The sequence below is a fragment of the Panthera leo genome, chromosome B1 (assembly GCF_018350215.1).
Source record: "Panthera leo isolate Ple1 chromosome B1, P.leo_Ple1_pat1.1, whole genome shotgun sequence".
NCBI lineage: Eukaryota > Metazoa > Chordata > Mammalia > Carnivora > Felidae > Panthera > Panthera leo.
The window spans coordinates 138,695,737-138,723,579 of NC_056682.1; the positions used below are offsets into that span (position 1 = coordinate 138,695,737).

The 27,843-nt window shown below is 36.7% G+C and overlaps 1 protein-coding gene across 1 annotated transcript in view; it reads left to right on the plus strand.

Moving 5' to 3' along the window:
* Positions 1-27,843, plus strand: part of PRKG2 (protein kinase cGMP-dependent 2) — a 103,324-nt gene that overhangs the window by 53,540 nt on the left and 21,941 nt on the right. The window contains exons 9-14 of the mRNA XM_042933982.1: positions 2,392-2,460; positions 7,122-7,220; positions 8,651-8,804; positions 10,825-10,961; positions 13,081-13,170; positions 15,487-15,628. Coding sequence (XP_042789916.1) covers positions 2,392-2,460; positions 7,122-7,220; positions 8,651-8,804; positions 10,825-10,961; positions 13,081-13,170; positions 15,487-15,628 — 691 coding nt within the window. The remainder of the gene's footprint in view (positions 1-2,391; positions 2,461-7,121; positions 7,221-8,650; positions 8,805-10,824; positions 10,962-13,080; positions 13,171-15,486; positions 15,629-27,843) is intronic.

Genomic DNA, 27,843 nt, shown 5'->3' on the forward strand with positions numbered 1-27,843 from the left:
AAGAAAACATGTTCATAAATTACTACAAGACAAATTTGATTATTTAAAAATTATAAAGCTCTTATTTTCAAAGGAAAAACACATAAAATTAGTAAGTTAAATTATGACTACTTGTAAACATTTTAAAAATGGAATTTAAATGCAAGTTAAATTTTTTCTTTCTCGTTTTCTAGCTAGTAATTAACTTGTTTCAATGACATGGAAATTGTCCTTTGTAAAATTTTTTTGTTTGTGACTAAATACAGATACATTCATGTAATATAATTATGTAATTTTATTATTCAAAACTTCAGTGTATTTGTTTTTAACATTACTAGATTACTTTTTTCATACCTCCCAGCGAAACAATTAAAGTTTGAAAGTGCAGAGAACTTTATAAATGTATTACAGAGTCAAAATAGCTGTTGAAAGGAAGTATATTGTCTGATTTTGCCGGATCTGAAATGATTTACTGTGTATGTCACAGCTAGCCAACTATAGTGTTTTCCACTGAAAAACATGGGAATTCATATTTACTACAGATACCCAACTCCCTAGGCATTTGAAAGCATAAAGCTAAAATCAGTGAACAGGAGCACTGAATACAAATGCTTCTACATTTTTGTGCATTTTTATGCTATCAGTTTTTAGGGCCACTGACTGTGACTCTGTATTCCTTATATTCTGTATATTTCCATGACTTGACATTAAATAGTCCCAGGAGTTCTTTCAGCATTTTACGTACAACAATAAATCCATGGAACTTACACAGTTATTATGAAAGAAACATGTGTATTTATAAACACCTAATATTTATAAAGTGTTTGTAGAGAATATTCCTAGTCAGTCTTGATACTCACAAGTGAAAGGGAGGCTGCATCATTCCTTTTTTTGAACTCACAAATCAAATTGGCTCATATCCAACATCATATGTGTATGTATATGTACATATATATGTACACGTATATATGTATATGTACATATATGTATATATGTGTGTATAGATAGATAAATAGATAGATAGATATAGATGTCTCCACACATAGACATTGAGTAGCGACTGCTCAGCTCCCAACTCAAAAGCTCATCAACCCGGAATGTTTTTGCTGATGTCTTCTGGCAAGGACCCTGTAGACATGTCAGGAGCTGTGTGTTAATGTCAGAAAGACTCTGGATGTCACCTATGTGAATAGGGGACTTCTTTGGAATGAGAGATGGGCCACCAAAGTTTTCCTGTCCTATCACCAAAGGAAGATGAAGGAACTGTATATACTTTGTGGTTTACATGTTTGATGAAGTCGCTTAGAGCAGGCCCAATATGTTTGTTCCTCCCAGTTACCTTAAATGAATCTCACAGCACTGGGTACCATATGGGGGTGCCATTTTTCAGTGTCTTATTTTGTAACTAATAGAGGGAGGAAACTCATATAAATAAAGGTCTCTAAAGAAATACTTCACCTAATGCTTGGCCTATGGTATTCATTAGGTAATTAAATTTGCCGTCACTAGATCATATGCTGTAATTCATTGAATCTAGGATATCAATTTTGAGAGGCACCATTATATAATGTACCTCTGAGGAAGAAAGACAATGCTGTTGATTACATTATGATTCATCATCAATTGTAGGACATGCTCTGATTTCAGAGATTCTAGTGAAAAATGTACATCTTAGGCTTTATGCAATTAAAGTATTTTAGTATTTACTTAATCATTGGGTGATACGGCACTAAAACTACTTTCTTTGGGTTTTATTCTTTTTTTAAGTTTATTTATTTTGAGAGAGGGTGAGAGAGAGAGAGAGAGAGAGAGAGAGCAAGTTGAGAGAGGGGCAGAGAGAGAGACTCTCAAGCAGGCTCCCTGCTGTCAGCATGGATTCTGATGCGGGGCTGGATGCAGGGCTGGAACTCGTGAACCCTGAGATCATGACCTGAGCCGAAATGAAGAGTTGGACACTCAACCAACTGAGCCACTGGTTGCCCCTGGGTTTTATTCTTGATTGGCTTTTTTATTGTATATTGATTACTTGAGTGTTTTTCCAATAAATTTGTTTGATTAGTTAATTTCAGGTTTTGGCTGCTTATTAATTAGCAATTCCCATTTGATCACAGGAGAGTTATTTTATTTTGCTGACACAAAGCACAGAATGAGATTCCATATGCATTTGTAGTCACCAATTCCTCTCTATTCCTGGTGCAATTTGCCTTCTTCTCTGAATTCCTTATTGAGATAACCTTTATTGGGACACATTTCAAATCCTTTTTTGGAAAGGGGTAGAGTATGTTATTAAAAAAAGCAGTCTTTGGAAGGTTTAAATGATGGTGTTTCATAAAAAAAGTAGCAGATCCTCTAATAAAAATGGATGTGTAATTTCTAACCGTAGAAAATTGACTTTCCTGGTTTTGTCTGCAGTGAGGATGTCAGATCAGCTAACATCATCGCCGAAGAAAATGATGTCGCATGCCTGGTTATAGATCGAGAGTGAGTATGCGGATACTGTCTGGGAAGGCAGGCTATTGCCACCTTTGAAGACTTGGCCTTCTGTTACTCCGAGGCCCATCTGTCTTCTCATTCATCAGCACTTAGAAATGCTGGCCAATCCTCAGCTGCGAGTATATTCTATTAAAATTCATGGGGAGGAACTGGGCCTTCTGATCTGAATCTGTCTGTGGCAGTGGCAGATGCTGGCAGGCTAAATATTTTGTGTGCAAAGTTTGTACATAAATACCAGCAATAGACTGATTTAAATTCTGCATCTTCCAGAGAAATAAGCTTATTAGTACTCTTATAGATTTTCTCCCATACGATATAGTGAACCATTCCATAATTTATTTCTAAAATGCTGTAAGCAGTCAAAAAAATTTTTTTGAACAAAACCTCTGTCTCGGACATGATGTAAAATACTCATTATTAGCTATACATATATTTCCAGAGAAGGTTTAATTTAACATTTGCAGTAACTTGTAAGTGACGGGTGTTAATATTAATTTCTAAATGTCTCAGGTTATTTTTCAGAAAAAAGTCTTACTTTGTGTCCTTCACTCACTTCAGATCATATTTGAATCTGGCCCCTTGGATCTCTCACTAATGAGTTGAATATTGATCAGTTATCCAGATATCATAAAAGGAAATGCAAATATACCAAAGCTAGGCCGTTGTCTAAGAAAACTCATAGTAAAGGGCACCTGGGTGGCTCAGTTGGTTGGGCGTCAGACTTTGGCTTAAGTCATGATCTCCCAGTTTGTGGGTTCGAGCCCCACATCGGGCTCTGTGCTGACAGCTCAGAGCCTGGAGCCTGCTTCCAATTCTGTGTATCCTCTCTCTCTGCCCCTATCCCGCTCTTGTTTAGTCTCTCTCTCTCTCTCTATCTCTCAAAAATAAATAAATGTAAAAGAATTAAAAAAAGAGAACTCATAGTAAAGTCAAAGAAATAAGGTATACCCATATGAAATATTAGCAAAAAATAGTAAAATGAAGAAGTATCACAAGGGAGTATGTAGTTGATTGAACATAACATTCATTGAATCAGGGGTTTAGAACTATAATGAACTTTAGAACACTTTTTAAAATGTTTATTTATTTTTGAGAGAGAGAGAGAGAGAGCAAGGGAGGGGCAGAGAGGGAAGGAGACAGAGGTCCCCAAGTGGGCTCTGTGCTGAAAGCTGAGAGCCTGATGCGGGGCTCGAACTCACAAAACCGTGAGATCATGACCTGAGATATAGCAGACACTTAACTGATGGAGCCACCCCGATGCCCCAGAACTTTAGAACATTGAAAAAATCTTTTTATTGTGGAAAATTTCGCACGTATTAAAAAGCAGACAGGATGGTGTTATGAACCCCATAATGCAAGTCCAGAAATTATCAATTAATGCCTTATCTGGATCCCTTTGCCACCCTCTCTCTGCCTTCTCCATACTATTTTCAAACAAATTGCCAACATAAAATGATTTCATCTATAAATTTTAGCAGCATTTCTAAAGGATAAATGTTATTTATAAGGCATGACCACAATAACATTAACATACCTAAAAAGTTAGCAATATTCCTTTTTTATTTATTATTTTTAAACGAAGCATAATCAACACATATTTAGGTGTACAACATAGTGCTTGAATATATGTATATATTGCAAAATGACCACCACAGTAAGTCTAGTTAACATCCATCACCACAGATAGAACAATAATCCTTAATATCACTGAATTATTTTAATCTCTGTTTTATGGATAAGAAAAGAAGTCCTAGATCGGTAAAGGGTTGCCCCAGTGATGCTGTCCTGTGTTGGATCAGGAGCTACTGACCGGGTGTCCTGACTTCCTTTCGGAGTTCTTTCCACTGTGCCATTTGGCTCCCATAGCATGTATTCAGAAAGAGGGGAAATCACAACGTGGTAAAGTGGGCAAGGTTTAATTTTGTTAAGTGTGGACATGGGGCTTAAAAATTAATAGGCAAATAGGAAATATAGAAGTCACTCCAGGTGAAGTAAAACTTAGAAAGGAAGGCATAGGGCTAGAAAGTGCACAATAGGTTCAGATAAAGGTAATCTTTGGATGCCAGCTCAGAAATGGAAAATACATGAGTACGGTATGGTCCTGATAATGCATTGTTTCGTATATGAGTTCATTAAAAAATATATGCATGCACTGAATAGCATTAGCTGTGTGGTAGAATCTTATAAATTGCTCTGAAATGCTAGGACTAAAAATACGAGAGAAAGGAAGAATTCCTTTCCTTTTTCTTCATTGTAATCACACAAGCAAATGTTTATACAATGTCTCATATATTCATAATCCCTGAAAAGGATGCAATTATTTTATAGAGTTAATATATTGTTTGGAAGTGTAAAATTTTAAAATGTTCAACTTACATGTGTAAGATTCTCTAGTAAACCAAGTATTGTATTAGGCTCGATGAGACTTAAAAAGTTACATGCATTTCTTCTATCAGTGAGAGAAGCGGAGTATCAGCTGTAACTGGGTTGACCTACATCCTGGATTTCCTGGACAGTTCTGGTTGGCCCAGCGTATTTGTTATTGGCACCACCTTTCAGTCAGAAAAGTATTCAGTTTGAATCGAAAATGATACGATCCTGGTAGCTATGACTAGTAGACTAAGTTAAGATCCCATGATAATTATCCCATAGTACCTTATCTACACTTATATCATCATTCACATTTTATTGAATTGCTTTATTTAACATCTGTCATCTCACTGTTCTATAAACTTCATGAGTCCGGAAACACTGACTTGTTCACTGCTGTTGCAGTGCCAGCAAATGACATAGTCCTTGGCAGACGGCAAGTGCTCCACATGTTGGCTGAATAAAGGACACCATCCTTGCAATGAAATACAGTGACTGAAAGCCTTTGGCTCTTTATTTCTTCTTTCCTAATGCGTTCTTTCAAAAATGCTTAGAATGAATACGCTGCAAGGAGAAGAGTTCAAGTTTTCCTATTTTTAGGTATAATGAAATGTGCGAAATGGCAGTATCTCTAAATACGTGGAAAGTGTTATTTGTGACATCTTCATCATTCTTTGGTTGTTGGGAAAGATCTCAAGGAGCTGATTATGTCAGAATGAACCATCAGTACCATCAAAATGATTATAGGCTGTTTGTCACAGCTAGAATGTTGTAGCTGTTTACATTTACTTTAACTCTAAGTTGTGGAGAATTTCTCGGAGCCTGTGACACCAGTATCAACTATCTTTAAAAAAATGAGATTTGTTTACGATACTTTAATTAGTTTAACAGCAAGCAAAATAATGGTGATGTATAGAATAAATAAAAGCAAAACAAAGTGAGGTGCCTGGGTGGCTCGGTCGGTTGAATGTCTGACTTCGGCTCAGGTTGTGATATCACGAACCACGAGATTGAGCCCTGCATCAGGTTCTGTGCTGACAGCTCAGAGCCTGGAGCCTGCTTCAGATTCTGTGTCTCCCTCTCTCTGCCCCTCCCCTGCTCACGCTCTGTCTCTCTCTCTCTCTCTCTGTCTCTATCTCTCTCTCAAGAGTAAACAATTTTTTTTTAAAAAGCAAAACAAAGTACAAGAAGTATTTCCCTTTTGCTTGCAAATTTCACCCGTTGGATATTTGAAATTTCTTGGCAGTGCTCTTTGTTTCTCACTATTCTATCAGTCCATGGAACAGGATAGAAAAGAGTGGAGAGTAGATCTGAAAAGAAAAATGGAAAATACCAGCACAGTATATAAGATATACTTAATCATGTGAATGTATATTGGGGTCAGTTCAACATGGGGAGAGGTCTTCAGGGCTAGGAAAGCAATAAATGGCAACAGTACAGTAATGAGATGGCTCTGGTTTATTAGTTTTAGTTGTTTTGAGGTAAATTTTCATTCCTTTAATTTTTTATGCCCAAGTGCTTAAGATTTACCAAGAATATTAAAGCGTAGTTTCTAGAAGGATACTATATTGCAGTAGGTAAGAGAAGCGCCCTAAAAAGTCACAAATCAAGGTAGATTGTCGAGTGTAAGGGCGGAGAAACATTGAAAAGATAATCGAGAAAATATATTTCACTGGTGAGGAAGGGGATTCTTTATTTTTCACGTGCAGTGCTTTGTATGAGTTCCCGCAGACAGTTTGGCGGGGATGGGGAAAGTAGATGGGGCAAGGTCAAGTCTGATCTGTGAAGGGTGAGAGAGGGCAAGGGAAGATATTGGCGGGGCCTCAGAAAACTACCAAGATAAAGTAAAACATGTAGATTTAATTATGAAGGAATGTGAAATGAGCATTATCGAGGGAAAAGAAAAGATAAATTTTTTCCTTGATTTTTAAAATAAATAGCTTAATTTGATGAAGCAAATCTGCAATCCATGTAACATGTTGACTCAGTAAACAGATTATGTAGACTACTTCCTGTCCACTGTCTTCTGGGGGGAAAAATTGCTGGTAAACCTGAACCACAAGACAGAAAACTCCAGAAACGTTTTCTCTTTTCTTTGTTTTCATAAACTCACAGGATAAATTATATAACTTCTCCATTTATGGCAACTTTAATGTAATATAAATTATTGAAATTATTGAGAAACCATTTACAAAGCCATGAATAACCATACAAATGGTCTTTTATGAGCTTGAGAAAATGTCAGGTTACGATAGTAACTGTTTATTTTATTCACTTAGGACATTCAACCAAACAGTCGGGACTTTTGAAGAACTCCAAAAATACCTTGAAGGGTATGTGGCAAACCTAAACCGTGATGATGAGAAAAGACATGCAAAGTAAGTGGAGGAACGTTTTCCTAAGCCTCATAGGACTTCCAGCAGTAGATGAAAGAGCACAGGAGTGTGATTCGCCATGTACTAATAACTTTCTGCGTGCCATCACTAGAAAATTTGGGGGAGTTCTTTTAAATCAATCTTCTACAAAGAGGATGCTACTTACCACTACTAGTGTAGATATTATTTTAGTCTGCAAGTAGTCAGCTTTGAGTAGTAATGTTAGGGAGACATTTCCTGATAGGCGGCCTTGGGATGGGATTCTATGTCTGATGACTTAGCTCAAAAGGAGATTAATTCAGAAATGGAAATGGAAACCACACAAGAATGCCAACGGACTAGTGTAAGCCATTCATTCTGATTCCAGGTAGACAGCTGGGGTAGCGTCAGAATTATTTCAGAATATAAGGGAGTTATTGCCCAGGGGTGTGTGTGTGTGTGTGTGTGGGCGTGTGTGTGTGTGTACAGGAAGGAGTTGGGTAATAATAATAGTAATAATAACAATAATAATGATATGGTAATATTGATGAAGAATTTTGTGCTTAATAGAAAAACTACTTTGTAAAATTAAAATTTGAAAATCCTTTACATTTTATAGAGTAAATACTTAAGAATATATTCATTAAAGAAGCTGGAGTCAAAAGTTCTAGAAAACTCACATTTGAAGTAAATGAGAACATTCAATCAGAACCTCAGAATTTTTTGGCTATGTGGTGTTTTTTTGTTTCTGTTTTTGTTTTGTTTTGTTTTTGTTTGTTTTCTTCTGGCAAGGAATGTATTTGCAGTTTTTATGTCAAAGGCCTTTTGCAGTAAGAACAATTTATGAATATATAATCCAGAGCAGTAAACCTTAATTAAAAGAGAAAAATGAGTATTTCCAAATAATGATACTTAGCTACAAAGTAGGGAATGTATTTTTCATGTTTGACTAAGCAGTTATTCTGGTTCATCCATGGAAAGCTTCGAAACCTGACAAAAATAGCAAAACACAGCAAAGATTCTCAGTGTGGCATTCTCCTGTATGTGTAGCAAAGGAATTGCTCACTGGTTTTATTTCCTCTCATTGACTCTTCAGAAACAACAACAACAACAACAACAACAACAACAACAACAACAGATTTATTGAGATATACTTTAAATACTACACAATTCAGCTCTTTTTACCTCTCATTGATTCAGTTTGACATTTGTCTATTAATGTGTGTGTGTATGTGTGTGTGTGTGCGTGTGCAAGTTTTTTGTTTGTATGTTCTATTGTTTTTCTCCCCAGACATAACTGAATCTGATCCTCTACAAGTTGAGACAGCTTTTGTAGCAAGCATGGGTAGTAATTACTGGCAGAAATAATACTATTGTTAAGAGTGGGATTTAGGTGTGGCATGACCCTGGCCTGACTAAAGGAGTGTATGCAAAGTTTCACTTTTCTTATGCAGGAGATCCATGTCTAACTGGAAGCTGTCCAAAGCACTCTCTCTGGAGATGATTCAGCTGAAGGAGAAGGTGGCCAGATTTTCCTCATCATCCCCATTCCAGAACCTTGAGATTATTGCAACACTGGGCGTTGGTGGGTTCGGAAGAGTTGAGCTTGTAAGGGGTTTACGTTTCAAGCATCTGAGAGAAGCCTTTTGACTTTTTTTGTTTTATATTCCAGGGTATCTTGGAGGAATATATGAATTGTTATTGCTATCTTAAATGTTGCTTTGAGCTGAAATTGAGAAAGTAATTTTTCACTCTGTGTGTTGTATAGTAGCAGGTCTGTGCTAATAAGTAACTTGTAATCATATAGGTCATATTTCAAGCTTCTTGCATCACATCCTTTTGTGATTTTTTTTCTTGATTATAATTTTTGGAGAATGTACCAAGTAAGCATTCCCAGAGGCTATAAAACATTAAAAACGTATTTTCTAACAGCAAAATGTATACACACACACACACACACACACACACACACACACACACACAAACACACACACACACACACACTTATGACCCGTTAACTATATATACTAAAGAAAAGAAGAATGTGTCCAGGGGAGGTGTTATAGAAATAAGATCTTTAATATTATAGTTTACACAACTCTACTGCCGTGTCTGTATTTGGCTTTCATTATCTTATTTTGGGATTGCTCAAGATTTTCCATCAGAAAAGAAGAAAAGAAGATGAATTTAAAGAAATATTTAAAGAGCAGCCTTCTGTAGTGGTGATCAGGACACCTGGGAACTTATCCTGATTTGGGCTATATTTTCCACATCACCACCTCTCTGAGCTTTGTAACTGGCTTCCAAGGAGTAACAGAGTGGTATTGTCAGATCAAGTGCTCTGAGGAAACTGTAGAATGGAGATCTGTGACCTTACTGGGTACAGATGGCTCTGAACCCTTGGCAATTACCAAGTCCTTCTTCGTCCAGCAGATTTTTCACGATTCACTGTACATTAACCTCCGGGAACCAGGCTGACACCTTCATCTGCTGGATGGCCCGCCCTAGACATGAGCAGATCTGAAATGCTGCCAGGAGACCTGGATAGTACACCTCATACCCAGTCAGTACTTCCTCTCTGATGGGTGAGGGGGAGAGAAACTATTTCTTAATAAGCCAAAGAATATTTGGCTTTTTTTTTAATGCCATACGGAGAGACAAGGGCACTATCCATCTGCAGTGGTATTTTTCACCGAAGATCCTGGCAAAAGGATTGAGTTAACAATCCTGAGATCTGTTTTTTTTTTTTTTAAATATAGTTAGATGATAATAATTGAAACAATAATTCCAATAATTGAATAACCCAATAACAAACAATAGTTGAAACAATAATTCCACCACTGATTTAAAAGTCCTAGGCAGCACCAGCGGCAAATGTGTGCAAAGTATGGGGTGCAGCCATTTCTGCGCAGTTTCGTTTCCTGTCAAATATAGTCTGCTTATGGAGTCTTAAGCCTATCTGAATAAACATCTCTTAAATTTTTTTTATTTCCTTTCAAGGGAAAATTTTGTTTGTCCATCTAAAGCAGCAGGCTTCAAAAGAACTCCCTGCACCGATGGAAATGTTCTATCCCTCTGCTATCCGGAGGGTAGTGACTAGCTGGATGTGGTTGGCAAGCTTTTGAAATGTGCCTAGTACAACTGAGGAACTGGATTTCTAGTTTTAATTAATTTTACATTAAATAACCCCACGCGACTACTTGCTGTTGTATTATATAGCACAGATACGGGTTTTGATTGAATACGTTTTGTTTGGAAAATCAAAGAAGTGAATCTTCAGACAGAACAATTCTTGGCAGTTCTGGTCAACGTTTTTTAGATCACACACTCAAAAGTGAATAGATTTCTAACCATTAAATCTAAGTAGAGGGGTTTTTTTTTTTTCCTGTGTTAATGCAAAGATTTTAGGACCATGTTCCAGATACGTGAACTCTTCTGGAAATTACAATGAAAGGGAAGGGTATACACCTGAATAAAACTTAGTGCCCTGAGGGATGAGTGGTTGAAAGGTCACATACCATTTAAATATGAAAGAATTTTAACTCTCACTGGTTACTATTGTTTTATATAGACGTTACAAATCTTTCCTACTAAGTTAGTTTTGACGGATCTTTCTCTTCTTGCTTAGGTTAAAGTGAAAAATGAGAATGTGGCTTTTGCTATGAAGTGTATAAGGAAGAAGCACATCGTTGACACTAAGCAACAGGAGCACGTTTACTCAGAAAAGAGGATTCTAGAAGAGTTGTGTTCTCCCTTCATCGTGAAGTAAGTGAGCATTTGGCCCCCGGAATTTGGACTGTAAGCTCTTTTGAATGTTTTCATGCAAGAGAACAGAAGAGGGAGAGAAGACCCCACTCTGAATTCTCCATCCCTGTCACAGCAACAACACACAAAATGTTAGAACTTTGAGGTTTGGAATCAGGAATTTGGATTTTTTTATTCTTAAGTAAATCTCAGGAGAATTTGTGTGTGTGTGTGTGTGTGTGTGTGTGTGTGTGTGTGTGTGAATATAAAATTATTGTGGAATAATTTCAACTGATTATTTAATCCATATCTACTGCAGAACTTAGGAAGCAAAGAATTCACATGAAGCCCTCAGAGGACATGCTGTTGCTGAATTTCTGCAAGAGGTGGCATTTGGGCAAATGGAGGCTGCCAGTGAGCAACAGAGTGCAGTCCTAGCAATGCCTAGATGCTGAAAGATCCATCTCCTAATAGTCACTGTTCTTTCTGTAGTTATGCCCAGAGTTTAGAAGAGATATGTTATTCTAGACTACAGCTCTCTTTGCTTGTGATTCACCAGTTGGTGGTGTAGGCCAGTCAAGACATTTATTTTCATACATGTCCTGACCTCAGAGTGTAGCTTTAGTGATTCCTAGGTGATATAAAGTGCCCCTATAACGAATAGAATTTATGTTTTTTGATCAAATGTCTTGAGAGAATCTTCCTGCCTACCCGTATTCCCACACCCATTTTCTTTCAAGATAAAAAGGTTTGAACCCAGGCAATGCTGGCAATAGAGTCAGCCAGTTATTTTTTATGTCAACTATGTTTCCAGAATGCCCCCCCCCCTTTGATCAATAATTCATTAACAAACTATCGTGAACAGCTTTGGGGAATGGATTGGATTTTATTCCTGTTCTCATTTCTAGCTCTTTGCAGAATGCCTGGCATATAGTAGGGCAATAATAACATAATAATCAATGTTAATAACACTTACTCAGAAATTAACATGTGTTAGACACTCTTCTTAGCAAACTATGTGGTTATATATATATATATATATATATATATATATCTCACATATGTAATATGTGATATATATTTAAAATATTTTTATTTATTTTATATTTTATGTATGCAGATATATAACCTACATTAAATTAATATATAATTAATTTATAATCAAATGAATATACATATATTCATCTGACCTTTATGATATGAGGTAAACGTAATGGTTGTCCTCAAGAGCAATAAGAAAACTGGGTTGCACAACTGATAAATGGTGGATCAGGGATTCAGACCTAGGCATCTTGGATCCAGAGCCAACACTGAACCACTTTATTAGATTGCTTCTGCTGTCTGCACATGATCTGGCCACTAAGCCTTCACCCACTATTGAAATATGGCACCCTACCCAGGTCCCACATCGGGATTGAGGCTGTCGTTCCTACACCGTCTGGGAGTGTCACCAACTGAGGACTCTAGCTCTAGCTCAGTACTTTCTTGGCCATTGCTTTAAGGTAGAGAGAGCCACCTTGCCCAAGATTCTACTCTGTCTCCAGATACATCCTGCATCCAATAATGGCAGAGCTCCTTGAGGCTGAGGCTTTTGTTGAAATAAGAAACTAGAATAGCCCAAGTCTCCTGCTGCCCAAGTGTGTCTTATTCCTCCCCCGTGGATGTTGTTCCCAAGTACACTTCCCACTAAACTTACTGCTTACAGGTCTCTGTCTCACAGTCTAGTTTTTGAGACCAACCAGAGGATATAAGAGACATAAGACATGGGCATGAAGGCAGCTCATAAGGAGACGTATGCAGAGGTCTCTGGGCTTCTGGAGAAAAGACAGACTGTATTTGGTAGGTGGGATGATGAGCTTGGTCTTGAGGAAGGGATAACACTATTGCAGTGAAACTGAGATGAAGAAGGTTACTCTGTGTGGAGAGGGAGGGCAGTCTGAAGAAAGGGGTTAACATGTGCAAAACAACACAGGAAGAAAGATCAAGGAGAATTTGGAGGGAAGTCCCATGTAGCTGTAGGATGTTTGGAATGAGATGAGCACCAGTGTTCTAAATGTTATTGGTGATGTTCTTAAGCAACTTTAAAAAGCTTTCAAAAATAGATTTTTAACGATAACCATGTTTTTATGTGTCTTCACAGATTATATCGTACTTTCAAGGACAATAAGTATGTGTACATGCTTCTGGAGGCCTGCTTAGGTGGGGAGCTATGGAGTATATTAAGGGACAGGTAATGGAAAAGGATTATAAACAATAACCTGTGTTCTCACATCTGATCTAAGGGATGATCTACTTTATTCATGATCTACATTTGATCTACTTTATTCATGATCATTTAAAGAGATAGAAAGTCATTACGAAATGGTTCTAAGAAAATATTATGACTTGATAAAATAGTAGTGGGGGTATTTTCTTAGCTAACATTATAATTATGCAATAGACACCCTGTAAGGCAGTCACTGTCATTTCCATATTAGGGATGGAAGAATCCCAGGCTTCCAACAGGGTGTGAACTCTCCACAATCACATGGTTAGTGTGAGGCAGGGTGGCTATAAGCCGAAATGTTACTGATTCTGAATCTCTCCCAGGGAAATGAAGAAAGGGGGTGGGGAGTGTGAAGCCCCCACTGAAAAGCAGAGTAAGACTCCTGCGAAGAGTCAGTTTTACAGAAGGGGTGATTCCTACATAATTGAAACCACACATATTTATTGAGTACCACCAATGGGGCAAGGCTCCATTGTGGGCAGGGTGGACATTTTCTAGACAATGTAGACTTTTCTAACAAGAAGGATAAAAACTATAAACTTTTTCTCCAATGAAGTTTAGATGTTATTTGGGGAGATAACATAATGCGAAGTTTTCAACGTTCCATTATTGCTTTTAAAGTTTATGTATTGATTTTGAGAGAGAGAGCACATACACGCATGCACAGGCAGGAGGGGGGGCAGAGAGAGAGGGAGAGAGAATATCCCAAGCAGGCTCTGCACTGCCAGCACAGAGCCTGACGCAGGGCTCGATCTCGCAAACCGCAAGATCAGGACTCAAGCCGAGATCAAGAGTCTGAGGCTTAACTGACTGTGCCACCCAGGTGCCCCAAAACATTTTATTGTTTAGTGTGTACACTACATAGGACAGAAGAGTTGGCAATTTGTAATTAAATGCCAAATGAGTGTTGACGATTGTAAGCTCAGAGGAGAGGAAAGGTATAAAAATGTGATGACAAAGGAAAGACTGGAACTAAATTCTAAAGGTGAACAAAATTTGGGAAGGCAGAGGGGAAGGAAAACCAATGTAAAATATGACAGGAAGGTAGAAATAGAATTATGTCTCTTTGTGGATAATTTGGAGCAGAATTATCCCAGCAAAAGGGGATGGGAAGGTAGTTTGCATGAGATTGTGGAGGTTAATTCCAGGCCACACATTTGGACAGGTATTACTCGGGCCTGTGGGTCTTAACTCTGGCTTCTTGTTACCATCAAGTGGAGAGCTTTGCAAAGTCACAATGCTGGGCCTTACTGCCAGAGGTTATGATTTGCTTCATCTTGGATGGAGTCCAGTAAATGATTTTTAACTGTCTGTCAGGCAATTCTAATGTGCATTCATAGTGGAGAATTACAGACCTAGGTAATAGGAGACGTTTGAGTATCTGAGAAGAGATAGATGTGTTTGTGTTAGGAACATATTTTTGGATGGATCCCAATGGGGAAAACCTGGAAGGGTGCAAAGACTTGTGCATGATACCTACAAAAACATTTGCGTCCTCCATCATTGCTTCCACAGGCAAATCTGCTTAGAAAGGGGAATTGCTACTATCTGTTAGGCACTGTGTCTGATTCTCAAAACAAACCGTGTTAAGTAGTAAACCCATTTGACAGAAAGGGACCTGAAGCTAGGACAGTCACACAACTTGCCTGAGGACATGGTGATGGAAGAAGCAGGAGTCAAAACCAGTTTCTCTTATTCCAAAGCCACACCCTTCTCTTACTGCGTGCAGCAAATCACTGACACATTTTAATAACTAAGTATGTAAACCCATGTATAGTGCTGCCACAGGGCAACTCTAATATCACTGAGCTACACTAAACAGGAAAGAGTTACGACCCTATTTCTACATGGGTTATTGTTACATGCTATACCAACAGGAAATGAAAATGATCACTTGAGTCATTTTTAAGTCAAGCAATAAATTACAGAAATCTGCTTTAAGCTGCCCGTTAAAGTAGTTGCATTTTCTCCAGAGTTTGCCAGAAATGTCTAAAAAAGGCTAATTTTTCTTACGTTTCTATTTTGTATGTTCATATATGATTACCAGAATTGGTTATTTGGTTGTAGACACTTTAATTTTAGCTAAGTACTTCTCGCTTGCACCAAGTATCCCCCTAAATTTCTTTAGTGTAATTCGTTGGTGGTACAAAATGCTATTCAGTGTTGATGCCCTACAAAGCATTCATGTTGTATACATTTACCAAAGCAATAATTGACACGTAGAATAGATAATAAATATGTGTGTCTAGAGCATTAAGAGGGAAAATGATTTCATTGCAGAGGCAGCTTTGATGAGCCCACCTCCAAGTTCTGCGTGGCTTGTGTGACAGAAGCATTTGATTACCTGCACCGACTAGGTATTATCTACAGAGACCTGAAACCAGAAAACTTAATTCTAGATGCTGAGGGTTATCTTAAATTGGTAAGACAAATTCTGTAACTTACGGTATCATAAGAGCTATTTTCTAAACACAGAGTTGTGTCATAATTGCAAATTTGTTTATATTTTGGTACACTGGTTGTTTTTACCATGGGGGATATGCCCTGTGGCATTGGCACCATTAACACAGAGAGAAGTGTTACGAGTACATTCTTTTTGGCTTAGCAATTTTATATTTCAACCATATTTGTGATTGCTACAAAGGATTCACTTAATAGAATGCCTATAAATTGGATTCTATTAATATTTTTGTTTAATAAATTGAAGTAGGTTTTAATACATTCCTGCTATATATAGGGACTGGTTCTAAGGAATAAGGAAAGAAAATGATTGTCTTTCTTCTGTCCCAAGATAGCCACTGTCTGTATAGGGAGAAAAGATACACATATGAGAGGCTTTTTTTTTTTTTAATCTTTCTAGGTGATTCTAAAGTACAACCAGGACTGAGAATCATGACACTAGACTCTAGGCTTCTTAAGAACAGAGACTTTCCTTGATATCCATCTTTATAATCTCTAATGCCTCACATAAATCCCCTGGCAGGTCACACTACAAAAAAAAAAAAATGCTACCAATCACATAAACTGCTTTCAGTGTGAAACTATAAGAGAACTGGGCAGTCATAAGTGAGGAGAAACCAGGGCACTTCGGACCTCAGGAGGGAACCCCATCAGGATGGGGAGCCCAGGCTGAGTTTTCCTGGGTTTATTTTGTCAGTTTGTCGGGAACATTAAACCATCTCTGAATGTAACATTTACAAAGATACTAAAAGTTTCTCACATCAAAACTTTTATATATGGAAATAATAGCTACCATTTTATAAGCGGTTTAGTGTGTTATGTGTAAAGAACTGTGCGAAACATTTTGCAATTAATATATTTCACAATTGATGAGATAGGTTTTATCACCCACATGTTACATAGAATAACATGTAATTTAGCTTATTCCTATTTAGCCTCAGGAATTAAATTTATTATGTGTAATTGCTAAGTGATTCCCCTCCATAGTAAAGGAGTAAAATAAGTCCTTTCATGTGAAATCTGGTGTATTTCCAAGAAACATTTTATCCATTCAAGCTTTATTTTGTCTGTGAAAGACAGCTTTGAGAACTGGTGAGGTACTAACACAGGTCTCAATCACTCCTCTTTCTTTACAATTCCTTCGTTGGCTATGCCTCTTGCAGCTATTTAGGGAAACTCTTTGGAACATTCTAGAACTAAAGCCATCATGAGTTGTGCAAACTATCCATTCAATTCATTCCTTTTTTTTTTGTAGTTGTTTTTTTTTTAAATCTATCATTTAAAATATGATAGCATATTCATTATTCACAGACATGGAGGTCAGTAAATATTTCTCATGTTTGTCATTGTTATCCATCTAGCTAACTCATTTGCCAACTAGTTAAATGAAGAATGACAGCTAAAGCCTTTAGAGATTAAGACATAAATTTTCAATATTTCCATTTCTGGCTATATATCAAACTCGATGTACTGAAATCCTCTCACTACCAAGTGTCTAAAAATGTGGATAAAACATGAAAAACAGTATTACGTGCATGGCTGACTTTATCAGACAGCACTAGGATTCCCCTGAGGTGGGAACCAGGCTTGAGCAGGAGTATAGCAGAGAACTCAAACAAGGAAGCTGCTGTCTTGTGGGCACCCAGCAGTCTAGATGACCTAGAGGTTGGATTTTAGTAGCTGCACCTTCTGAGAACAGGAGACCAGGTTTTGGACCTAGGAGCGTGGGAAGTTGAATCACAGAACATTTATAAGAGCCAGAGATCACACAGATTACACTCTTAGAAAATTAGAAAACAAGGAAAAAATGATTTAATTTATAAAGACAGAGTGCATGCAAGAAAACATGCTTTTCTCATTATTAAGCATTTGGTAGAAGAACAGAAGAGTCCCCTTTAAGAATTCTTAGCTATAGGCTTGTCTTCATGGAGGTTGGGTGCTCAGTCTTCAAAGATAGAAAAACCTATGCAAGAATTTGAAAATGGATTCATGTTGGTAGCATGGTCAGCTTTTCAAGAATCAGTAGACATTCTCTTTGGATGAATGTACTCTTAACTCAGAATACAAAGAACTCCCAGAGATAAAATCCTAGAGAATATGAGTTCACATTTAAAAAAAAGACAAAACAAAAAGTATATATGATGGAAGAAAGTACCATGAGCATTCCTTGGCAGGCATATAAGTGCCTCATATATTGGAGTAATCAGACACAGAATGTAAAATTAATACATCAAATGCCTTTTAAAACATAAGACAGAGAATTGCAAGTGAGTAAGGAACAGAGAAAAAATCTAACAGGTTTAGAAAAAAAAAAACTAATTGATAAAAATTCTATTAAGGACTTAAGAATATATAATTAAAATTATATATCCAAGGAAGTTTCATTAATGGTGGAGTTGCATGCATTGGACTAATCTTCTTGTTGAGATTAATTATAGTATACGTGTAAAAATGTGTGAATGACAGCAACAAAAAGTAAATATTCAGAGCTTAAAAAAAGGGAACCATGCTGGGTGAAAAAAATCCACATTGCTACAGCTGTTTACAGCTATTCATTTCAGGACACACTTCACTGTATAACACATGAGGTATAAATCTTTAGTTAACATCATACCTAACAGTGAAACAGTGAACAGTTTTACATTAGACTGTGAACAAGATAAGAATATGTCTCCTACATTTTTTTTTTCAACATTATAACAGAGGTCTTAGCAAATGTCATAAATCAAGAAAAAGGAATGAAAGGCCAACGATGAGAAAGGAAGAAGTTACCTGTCTTTATTTTCAGACAACATGATTGTTTATGTAGAAAAGCCTAAAGAATCTACCAAAAAGGACTAGAAATATTAAGCATGATTACCAGTACAAAGTCAATATATAAATAAAATAAGTCAAGTAAGTCAATTAAACCAATTATATAAATAAAAACTGTATTTAATATACTAACTTCAAAAATTTATAAATGAAATAAAATACCATTTACAATAACATCAAAAGTTATAAAATAAATTTGAATACACTTAACGTGTAAAACTGTGTAAGACCTCCACACTGAAAACCACAAACTATTGCTGAGAAAAAAAATATAACTAAATGGTAAGGTATAAATGTTCATAGATTGGATAACTCAATATTTGGCAAGATGTCCATTCTTTCCAAATTACAAATTCAAGGCCATTGTGATATAAATTGGAGTAGGTGCCTTTTTAGAAACTGAGGCATTTACTTGAAAATTTACATAGAAACAGAGTTTAGAAAAATTAATAATCACTTTGAAAAAAGAACAAAATTGAAGAATTTATATCTGATACTATAAAGCTACAGTAATCAAGAGAGTGTCATAATACAGGATAAACAAATAGCTCAATCTAACAGAATAAAGTCCAGAAATAGACATATAAAGTCAGCTGATTTTTAGCAAAAAGAGAAAAGCCAAGCTTCTCAACAGACAATGCTGAAACAACTGGATATGCATATGTGGAAAAAAATGAACCTGACTCCCACTTCACACAATATAGAAAAATGAATTCAAAATGGATCAAAGTAGACCTATAAAGGCCTGTCAAAATAGACCTATAAAGCATCCAAAAGTAAACACACAATAGTATCTTCACAACATGAGGTAGGCAGAGATTTCTTAGAATACAAATAATAGTAATCTTAAAAATTTTATGCTGCTATAATAAAAATTCATAGACTGGATGACTTAAATAACAGGTATTTATTTCTCATAGTTAAAGGCTGGGAAGTAACAAGATCAAAGTGCTGGCAGATCTGGTATCTGACTGGTCAGAAACCACTTCTAGACTGAAAGGTGACTTCTCATTCCTTCAATGAGAGAGAGAGAGAGAGACAGAGAGAGAGTGATAGGTAGACACACACAAACAGGGCATGGGGTTGGGAGGCTCTTTTCTTATAAGGGTCCTAATTGCATCATGAAGGCTTTACCCTCATGACTTGATTACCTCCTAAAGGCCCTACCTCTAAATACCATCATATTGGGGATTAGGGTTTCAACATGCAAATTCTGGGGAGACACAAACATGCAGTCCATAATAATTGGACTTTATCAAAATTAAAAACTTCTGATAATTAAAAGACACTAAAAAATGAGTAGCATGCCATAGACTGAGGGAAAGTATTTGCAATACATATTTAAATGACAAAGGACTTGATTGTATTGGAAAATATATAAATAACTCCTACACCTCAATAATAAAAACACAACCCAATTTTTAAAAAATATTTATTTATTTATTTTTGAGAGAGAGAGGAAGAGAGAGGGAGAGAGAGTTTTCCAAGAAGGCTCTGCATCATCAGCACAGAGCCTGAGGTGGGGCACAAACTCACAAACTAAGATCCATGGCCTGAGCTGAAATCAAGAGTTGGATGTGTAACCAACTGAGCCACCCAGGCACCCTGAGACAACCTAAATAAAAAAAATAAAATAAAATAAAAAAAGGTCAAAGATCTTGAAAAATTACTCCACAAAGGAAGACACTGGAATGATTAATGAGCCATATCAGTTGTCATCAAGGAAATGCAAATTCAAACCACAAAGAAGAACCATTTCATATCCACTAAAATGACTATAATTTAAAAGACTGACAATACCAAGTGTTGGTGAGGACTTTCTCCTAAATCTCTAGTGGAGAAAGACTGAAGAATAATTTGTCAGTTTTATAGAGTCAAGCATACACCTTATCTATGACAAAAAAAAAATTTGACTTATGGGTAGAAACTTCACTCGTTGGTATTTATCTAGAAAAACTGAAATCATGTCTTCAAAAATCTTGGGCAAGAATATTCATAACAGCTTTATTTCTGAAAGTCCCCAAGTCAGAAACAGCCAAAATGTCCATAACCAATTAAATGTATAAAGGTAAAGGGATAGAACATTAAGCAAGGGAATGCTCTTCAGTGGCATAAAAGAATGAATTACTATAAGCAACAATGTAAGTGAATTTTAAAAACCATGTTGACCAGAGGAAGTCAGATACAAAAGAGTATCTTCTGTATGATTACATTTATTGATATTCTAGAATAGATGGTAGGAATCAATACAATGAGTGCTTCTGAGAGAGGCATTTGACTGGAAAGGGGCATCCTTCTGACCTATTGGGTGTCTATATCTTGACTATACGGTAGTTGTGGTTACATATATAAGCTACATAAAAATTAAATGAACTATATGCCAAAAATCTATGTATATTATTGTTTGTAAATTATACGTTAATTTGGAAAATGTAATAGGTTAAATGTCAGATGATTAACAAAGAGAAAAACAGTTCACTGAAAGATAAATTTAAATAATTTACACAGAATGTTGCATAGAGAGACAAAAAAGATGAAAAATAAGAAAATACAATGAGAAGTTCTTAAAATTTTGAACTGGAGTCCAAGATAAATGTAATATAGAAAGTGAGGGAAAAGCAGTATTTAAAGAAACAACAGCTGAGAACTTTTCAGAAATTATGAAAAACACTAATCATCAGGTAAAGGAGCCCCAACAAATCCCATCTGGGACAAATTGTATATGGTGTAGCTCTATCTTTGTGTAACAACTCACTCCAAAATGTAATGGCTTAAACCAACAAGAGTTGTTTATGATCTCTCACAGTTTGTGTGGGTCAGAATTTGGGGAGTGGTTCAGCTGGGTGGTTGTGACCTAAGCTCTCTCATGAATTTTCAGTCAAATGTCGCCTGGGGATTCAGTCACCTGGAAGCTTGTGTAGGACTTAACCAGGGCATCCAAATCCAAGGTGACTTACTCATATGGCTGGGAAATTGATGTTGGCTGTCAGTTGGGGACATTATGGGCCTCAGTAATGGTTGAATGCCTTCACAGCATGGCAGCTGGCTTGTCTCAGAATGAGTCATCCAAGGAAAAGCTACGATGCCTTTTAAGACCTACTCTCAGAGTCACATCTCAGCACTTCCACTATATTCTGTTGGTCACACTGAGCCAGCCCTGATTTACTGTGAGATTTATTGTGGCAGAGGACAGCAAAAACAAAAAGAGTATTAAAAGCTATCAAAGAGAAAAGACAGTTTACATATAAAATAGTAAAAACTAGGCTTTCAGTTGACAACGCAATTGCGACAAGAGAATCCATAACACAGTGGGAATTTTTAAAATTCTGACAGAAAATAACTGATAAACTTGAATTGTAAATCCAAGGCTTTCAAAAGGGTCAAATAATGGCATTTTTAGTCAAAGATGAAGGGTGTTTACCACCTTCATACAAAGGATGTGCTTTAAGGGAGATGAAAAGTGATCCCTGATGAAGGGTCTGAGATGTCACCTTAGAAAGATGGTAAACATGTTAAGTCTTTTAAAATTATGGTGTAAAGTAATAATTCTCATTCTGCTATATACTCTTGAAAATGAGAAAATGCCAAATAACTGAACAACAGCAGCATGAAAACCGAGTGTAGGTATAATTGGAATTAAAGTAGGAGACAATGTCAGTTATTTTACAAGAAGACAGCAAGAGAGAAACAGGAAACCCAGGAACCAATCCAAAAGAAAGTACAAAAACTGAGAGTAGAAAGAAATCTAATATGTGTAGCCTGCTTTCCAGATAAAAAAAAATAAAGATCATCAAATAGGTTTAAAAATAAAAATCAGTTCCATCAGGTTTATAAGAGACAGACGTGAAGCATGAGGATACAGAAGGCTGGAAGTTAAAAGGATAAAAAAAATGATGTCTGGAAAATAGTCAACAAATGTAAATGCAGATTTCATTGTTAGGAAAGAAGTGATCCTAGAGATAAAATCTTTACCCTTTGATGATATGAAAGATAATATGAAAGTCCCGATTTTTTATTTGCCCACTAAAATGCTTCAAAAATAAGCAGAATTTGAAAGACATAATAAGGAGAATTGAACAACTATAGGAAATTTTAATATACCTCTCAGAAATTGATGGAACATTCAGGCCAAAAGTCATTAAAGCTTTAGAAGAGGTGCACAGCACAATTAATAAACTTGATCTACTGGCCTTATAGAATATTGTTCCCAAGAGTTGAAGAATACGAATTAATGAAATTTGAGCATACACTAGGCCATTAGCAAGTTACAGCAAATTTGAAAAATAGGAATTAGATTGTCGGCTGGCAGCCCAGCTGAGCTGTCCCACTGAGGGTTCCTGAGGGGACTGCAATAGAGGTGTGTGTGTGGCAGGGGTGGGGGGGGAGGGGGGTGTGCCTGGTGACAGCACAGCAAGAATGCACATCTGGGTAATGGACACTAGGCGGTCTAGCCTTGGATATCAAATACTCCTTGTAAGGCTGACCTTGACCTCATTCTACAAATTTTGATTAAATGGTGTTTCTCATCTTCCTACATCATTTCTTGGCAATATCTGTGAGGAATCAGGTATCTAAGGACAGCAAGAAAGGAATGGCCTTTTATTTTTTCCAGAAAAGCACAACCAATTAAAGCCTGGAAAATAAGGACCTACGTAAGAGAAAGGTCTGGGTTTTGGAAGTGTCTCTGTAGAGGATGTAGGGATGTGCCTTTCTATGATAATTACAGAGGATGAATTTGTAGGATGTGAGGCATGAAGACTTCATTCTACTCTTCTTCCCCAAGAGGAAGAGATTGGCTTCTGCCTGAGATTGCCAGCCAGATTTGTTCCCAAATGAATCCTACCTGGGCCAAGCTGTCTCTCAGTAAATACACTGAAAGGAGATTAAGGATTAGCAGATATTACTAAAAGAACATGAAGAATCTCACATCACCATCTCTGACCCGTCCATCCAGTAATTTCCTGTATCTTTCTCTACTTTCAAGGCCAAAGAAAGCTGATGAAGGCAATAATGGTTAAGGGTCTTACTTCTGGTTATCGTGAATGAATCAAGGACAATGTTAAGATGCAGGACAGTACTTAAAGAAAAGCCCACCTGTTCTCAGTCCAGGCAGAATTAGTGTAGTAGTTAACCTTCTTGGGTTTGCTCAGGAGAAAACTTGGTAGTAATCCAGAAAATCAATAAACATTCTCTATGGTCGTGCTATTAACTCATCACTCATCAATAAATGTTGTATATGGTCGTGCTATTAACTCATGTGAGTAATGCTTCTCATGTGGTAATAGAGCAACTTAATCTTATAGTGAGTATTACATAGGAAAATACAATGTAGAGCATATTACATATTGATACTGTTGCCTGCTTCTTTATGACCTGTCTTCCCCTCTATGCTAGTAGCCCCATGAGGATAGAAACTTGCTCTGGTGCTTACTGCCAGACTTAGCACATTGCTAAGCATATAGGAATGAATGAAAGATTCCAAAATAGGAGCATAAAAATTTTGTTCACTGATGTCAATGTATTTAAGGTAGAAATTAAAAGCAAACAAAAAACAGGAAGAGACCAACAACAAAAATCATAAATCATCTCACTGGAATTTTAGGGATATTTCAAAATAAGTGAAGAAGACACTTTAATGAATATTATAAAACAGAGTTGCACAATAGATACTACATATCAACGCATGTGGGTTGTAACTAAAATGATAGAGTGATATTTATAGTCTTAAATGTTCCAACTAGGAAACAAGAAAGGCTAAAAATTAATGAGTTCAGCATTCAGCTTAAGAAGATGGAAACGGGAAAAACAAAATAAAGCCAAAGAAAAGAAGGAAAAAAATAAGCATATGACTTAATAAAATATGAAATAAAAGGGATACAGAGCCAAGGTTGATGTTTTGAGAAGACTAATAAAATTAACCAACTGGAAGTATTGATCAAAAGAAAACAGAAGAGATACAGACAAATACCATTATGAATGAACATAATTTCAGTTAAAGCAGAGATTTATGTGGTTTAGAAAGTATTTGGGCAACTTTACTACTACATATGAAATATGTATTTATTTATGTAAATGCTGTATATATATGAAGAGTTGGGTTCTGGTGAGAGCTCTTTCTGGTTTGCAGATGGCTGTCTTCTCACTGTGTCCTCACGTGGCAGAGAGAGAGAGAATCTTTCTTGTGTCTCTTTTCATAAGGGCACTAATCCCATTCATGATAACTGGCCTAATTTGTGGCCTACTTACCTCCCAAAGGCCCCACCTCCAAATGTCATTATATTGGGGTTTAGAGCTTCTACATAGGAATTTTGTAGAGACCTAGACATTCAGTCTATAGCACACCACATCAAGAAGATTCACTTCAAGGACTTATAATTCTAGTCATATGTGAATTCTTTCAGAAAGGAGTAAGAGATAATTTCCATCTTGTTCTGTGAGGCTAGTATGAACTTGGTTCTCCAAAGGAAGCTCCTTGGGAAGGCAAATTAATGTCCCATCTAGCCATCCAGCTCATAAATTTAGTGTAAAAATCAAAAGTAAAATATTAGCAAACTGAATACAAATTATAACAAGACATCATAACAAAACTGGATATATCTCAGGAACTCAAGCATAGTTTAACATTAAAAAAATCTATTAAAGGGGCGCCTGGGTGGCTCAGTCGGTTAAGCATCGGACTCTGGCTCAGGTCACGATCTCTCGGTTTGTGAGCGCGAGCCCCGCTTCAGGCTCTGTGCTGCCAGCTTGGATCCTGGTGCTTTGGATTCTGTGTCTCCCTCTCTCTCTGCCCCTCCCCCCCCTCAAAAACAAGTAAACATTAAAAAATTAAAAAAAAAGTTCTGTTAAACCAAATCACCATTTTAATATATTAACAAAGAAAAACAACGATATAAACACCTCCGTAGATGCAGAGAATTTTTTGATATGTTTCTACATTCACCTATGATAAAATCTTAGCCATTAGGAATAGAAATAAATTGTCTTAACCCAATGGAAGATAGGTAACAAAAATTTGGAGCAAACACCATGCATAATGATGAAACAGTAGAAGTATGCTTTTAAAAGTCAGTGAAATAAGCGCTTCTGTGTTTTACTGGAGGTTCTAACCCAATGCAGGAAGATATAAAAAAAATGGAAAGATTGAGACATAAACAACAAAACCTATCTTCCTATGTGATAGGATTATATAGAAATCCAGAGTGTAACAATAAATTATTAAAATTAAGTGAAGAGTTTAGTATGATTGCTGATACAAGATTAGTAATATGAGAACTAAGTGTGTTTTTAATTATCAAAACCACAGTTGATAAATACAAATACAAATACCATTTTTAAAAAACATGTGAACATATATATTTTACATGATAGAAATAAAAATATAAGTTTAGGACTAAGTCTAACAAAAACGTGTAAGAGCTTTGTTGAGGAACTTAGATGAATTCATAGAAAGACGTTAAAATATGTAAATTAATAGGCTCATTCTCTTTCTTCTGGGCACAGAGCTAGACAAGGCACCCCATCCTTCCTTGTGGCCAGGTGTGGCCCTGGGCACAGTTCTAGCTAATGAAGTGTGAGCTGACATGCTGTGTACCATTATTGGACCTAGGCTGATAGTGATCCCTGCACACGATCTTGATGCAGTCTTTCTGCCTTGCGGCCAACAAATGCCGAGATTTGAAGTTGGCAGAGCCATAACATGGAAAGAGCCCGTGTCCCTGTCCCAGTGCTTGGAGGTCCCCCTACTGCTCAAGAAAACTCATTGTGAAAAGAGAAATAAATTAATGTCGAGCTTTAAGCTCTTATACTTTCTTAGATAATGTTTGTTACGGTAGCTAGAGCATTAATTACTGTAACTCAGAAAGAGGTACTAGGTTTAAAAATAACAAGAGTCGACATCACAAAGATATGAATAGCCTCCGGAATGATCTACAGATTAGATACACTTCCAGTGGAATTCCAGAGAACCTTTCCTTGAAGTTTGGAAAACTGATGCTAAAGTGTATCTAGAATAACCAAGGGCCGAGAATAGCCAAGACATTTCTGAAGACAAATAAGAACAGGGTGGGAGGAAACTCTCTCAGATATCAGAACTAATTATAATGCTGTAGTTCAAACTAATTACTAATGCGGGGGGGGAATGCGAATTGAAACCACAGTGATTCGATGCTTAAAAATGGCAAAAATGAAAGTCGATATCGCTAAAGGATGGCAAGGATGCTGGGCAACAGGAATGCTACACATGCTGCTGGTGAAAGGAGTGCTAATCCAGTAGGGTCCCTAATGAAAGTAATTTGACAATATGTCGCAAAATTGAAGACACCGCATCTTTGGCCTGGTACTTCTCCCATTTTTCATCTACATCTGCTAGGTAACATGGAAGATGATGCTAACAGATGCATTTCTGTGATAGCACACAATAAGGTTTAAGACAAATGCCTGTCAGCAGCGTAACAGACCCAAAAACCATTGCATGTTAATTCAGTGGTGTATGATACAGCAGTGAAAATAAACGCACGCCAACATCAATCGAATTCACAAGTATAATTTTAAGTGAAAATGGGCATTTTGTCCAAAATAAATATAGGGTTTTTCTAAAATTTTTAAAAACGAGAATTTATTTTACTTAAGGATTCTATGCGGTATAATTAGAAATGAATACGAGTACCTGACCAACACAAAAGTCAGGATAGTGGTGGCCTCTTGGCAACACGCAGGAGGACACCATGCAGGGAGCACACAGGGCTTCTGCATTGGTTCTACTTTGTTAACCTGGTGGTGGGTACAAGGGTGCTTTTATGCCCATGCTTTATAACCTGCATGTATGTCACATTATTTTATATGTATTGAGTTTTTCCTAACTTGAAAAATAAAAGGAATCATCAGGTTCAGCTATATTCCTTTTCCCAGACCTTTATCAGCTGGATTTATTAAGTAACAACTCAGCTTTTCCCACCAATGTGTTTAAAATATGCTGCTTCCTTGCCCTTAAAAGTTGTCTACTTCCTCATCAATTTATGTAAAATGGGAAGGCTCCCTTTGAAACCTGGTTCAAGTCTCACCTCAAGTATCCATGACCTTCTAATACTTTAATTTTTTCATCTTTAACATTGGGGTGATAGTCCCTGGTTCACAAAGCTGTTGTAAAGATCATACATATACATTTACATATCTTACTGAAGCCAGTGTTAACAGTTATCTCTCCATGCAGCTTTTTTCAGCAAACAGGTGTTGAACATATGCTGTGTTATAAATGCTGTAGGGGCTACAAAATGAATAGGACATAATGCTTCTCTTCAAGGAGCTAGATTTACTCACACACAACTAGATGATGCTGCATGAGGGATGTAACTGTGGAGTATAAAC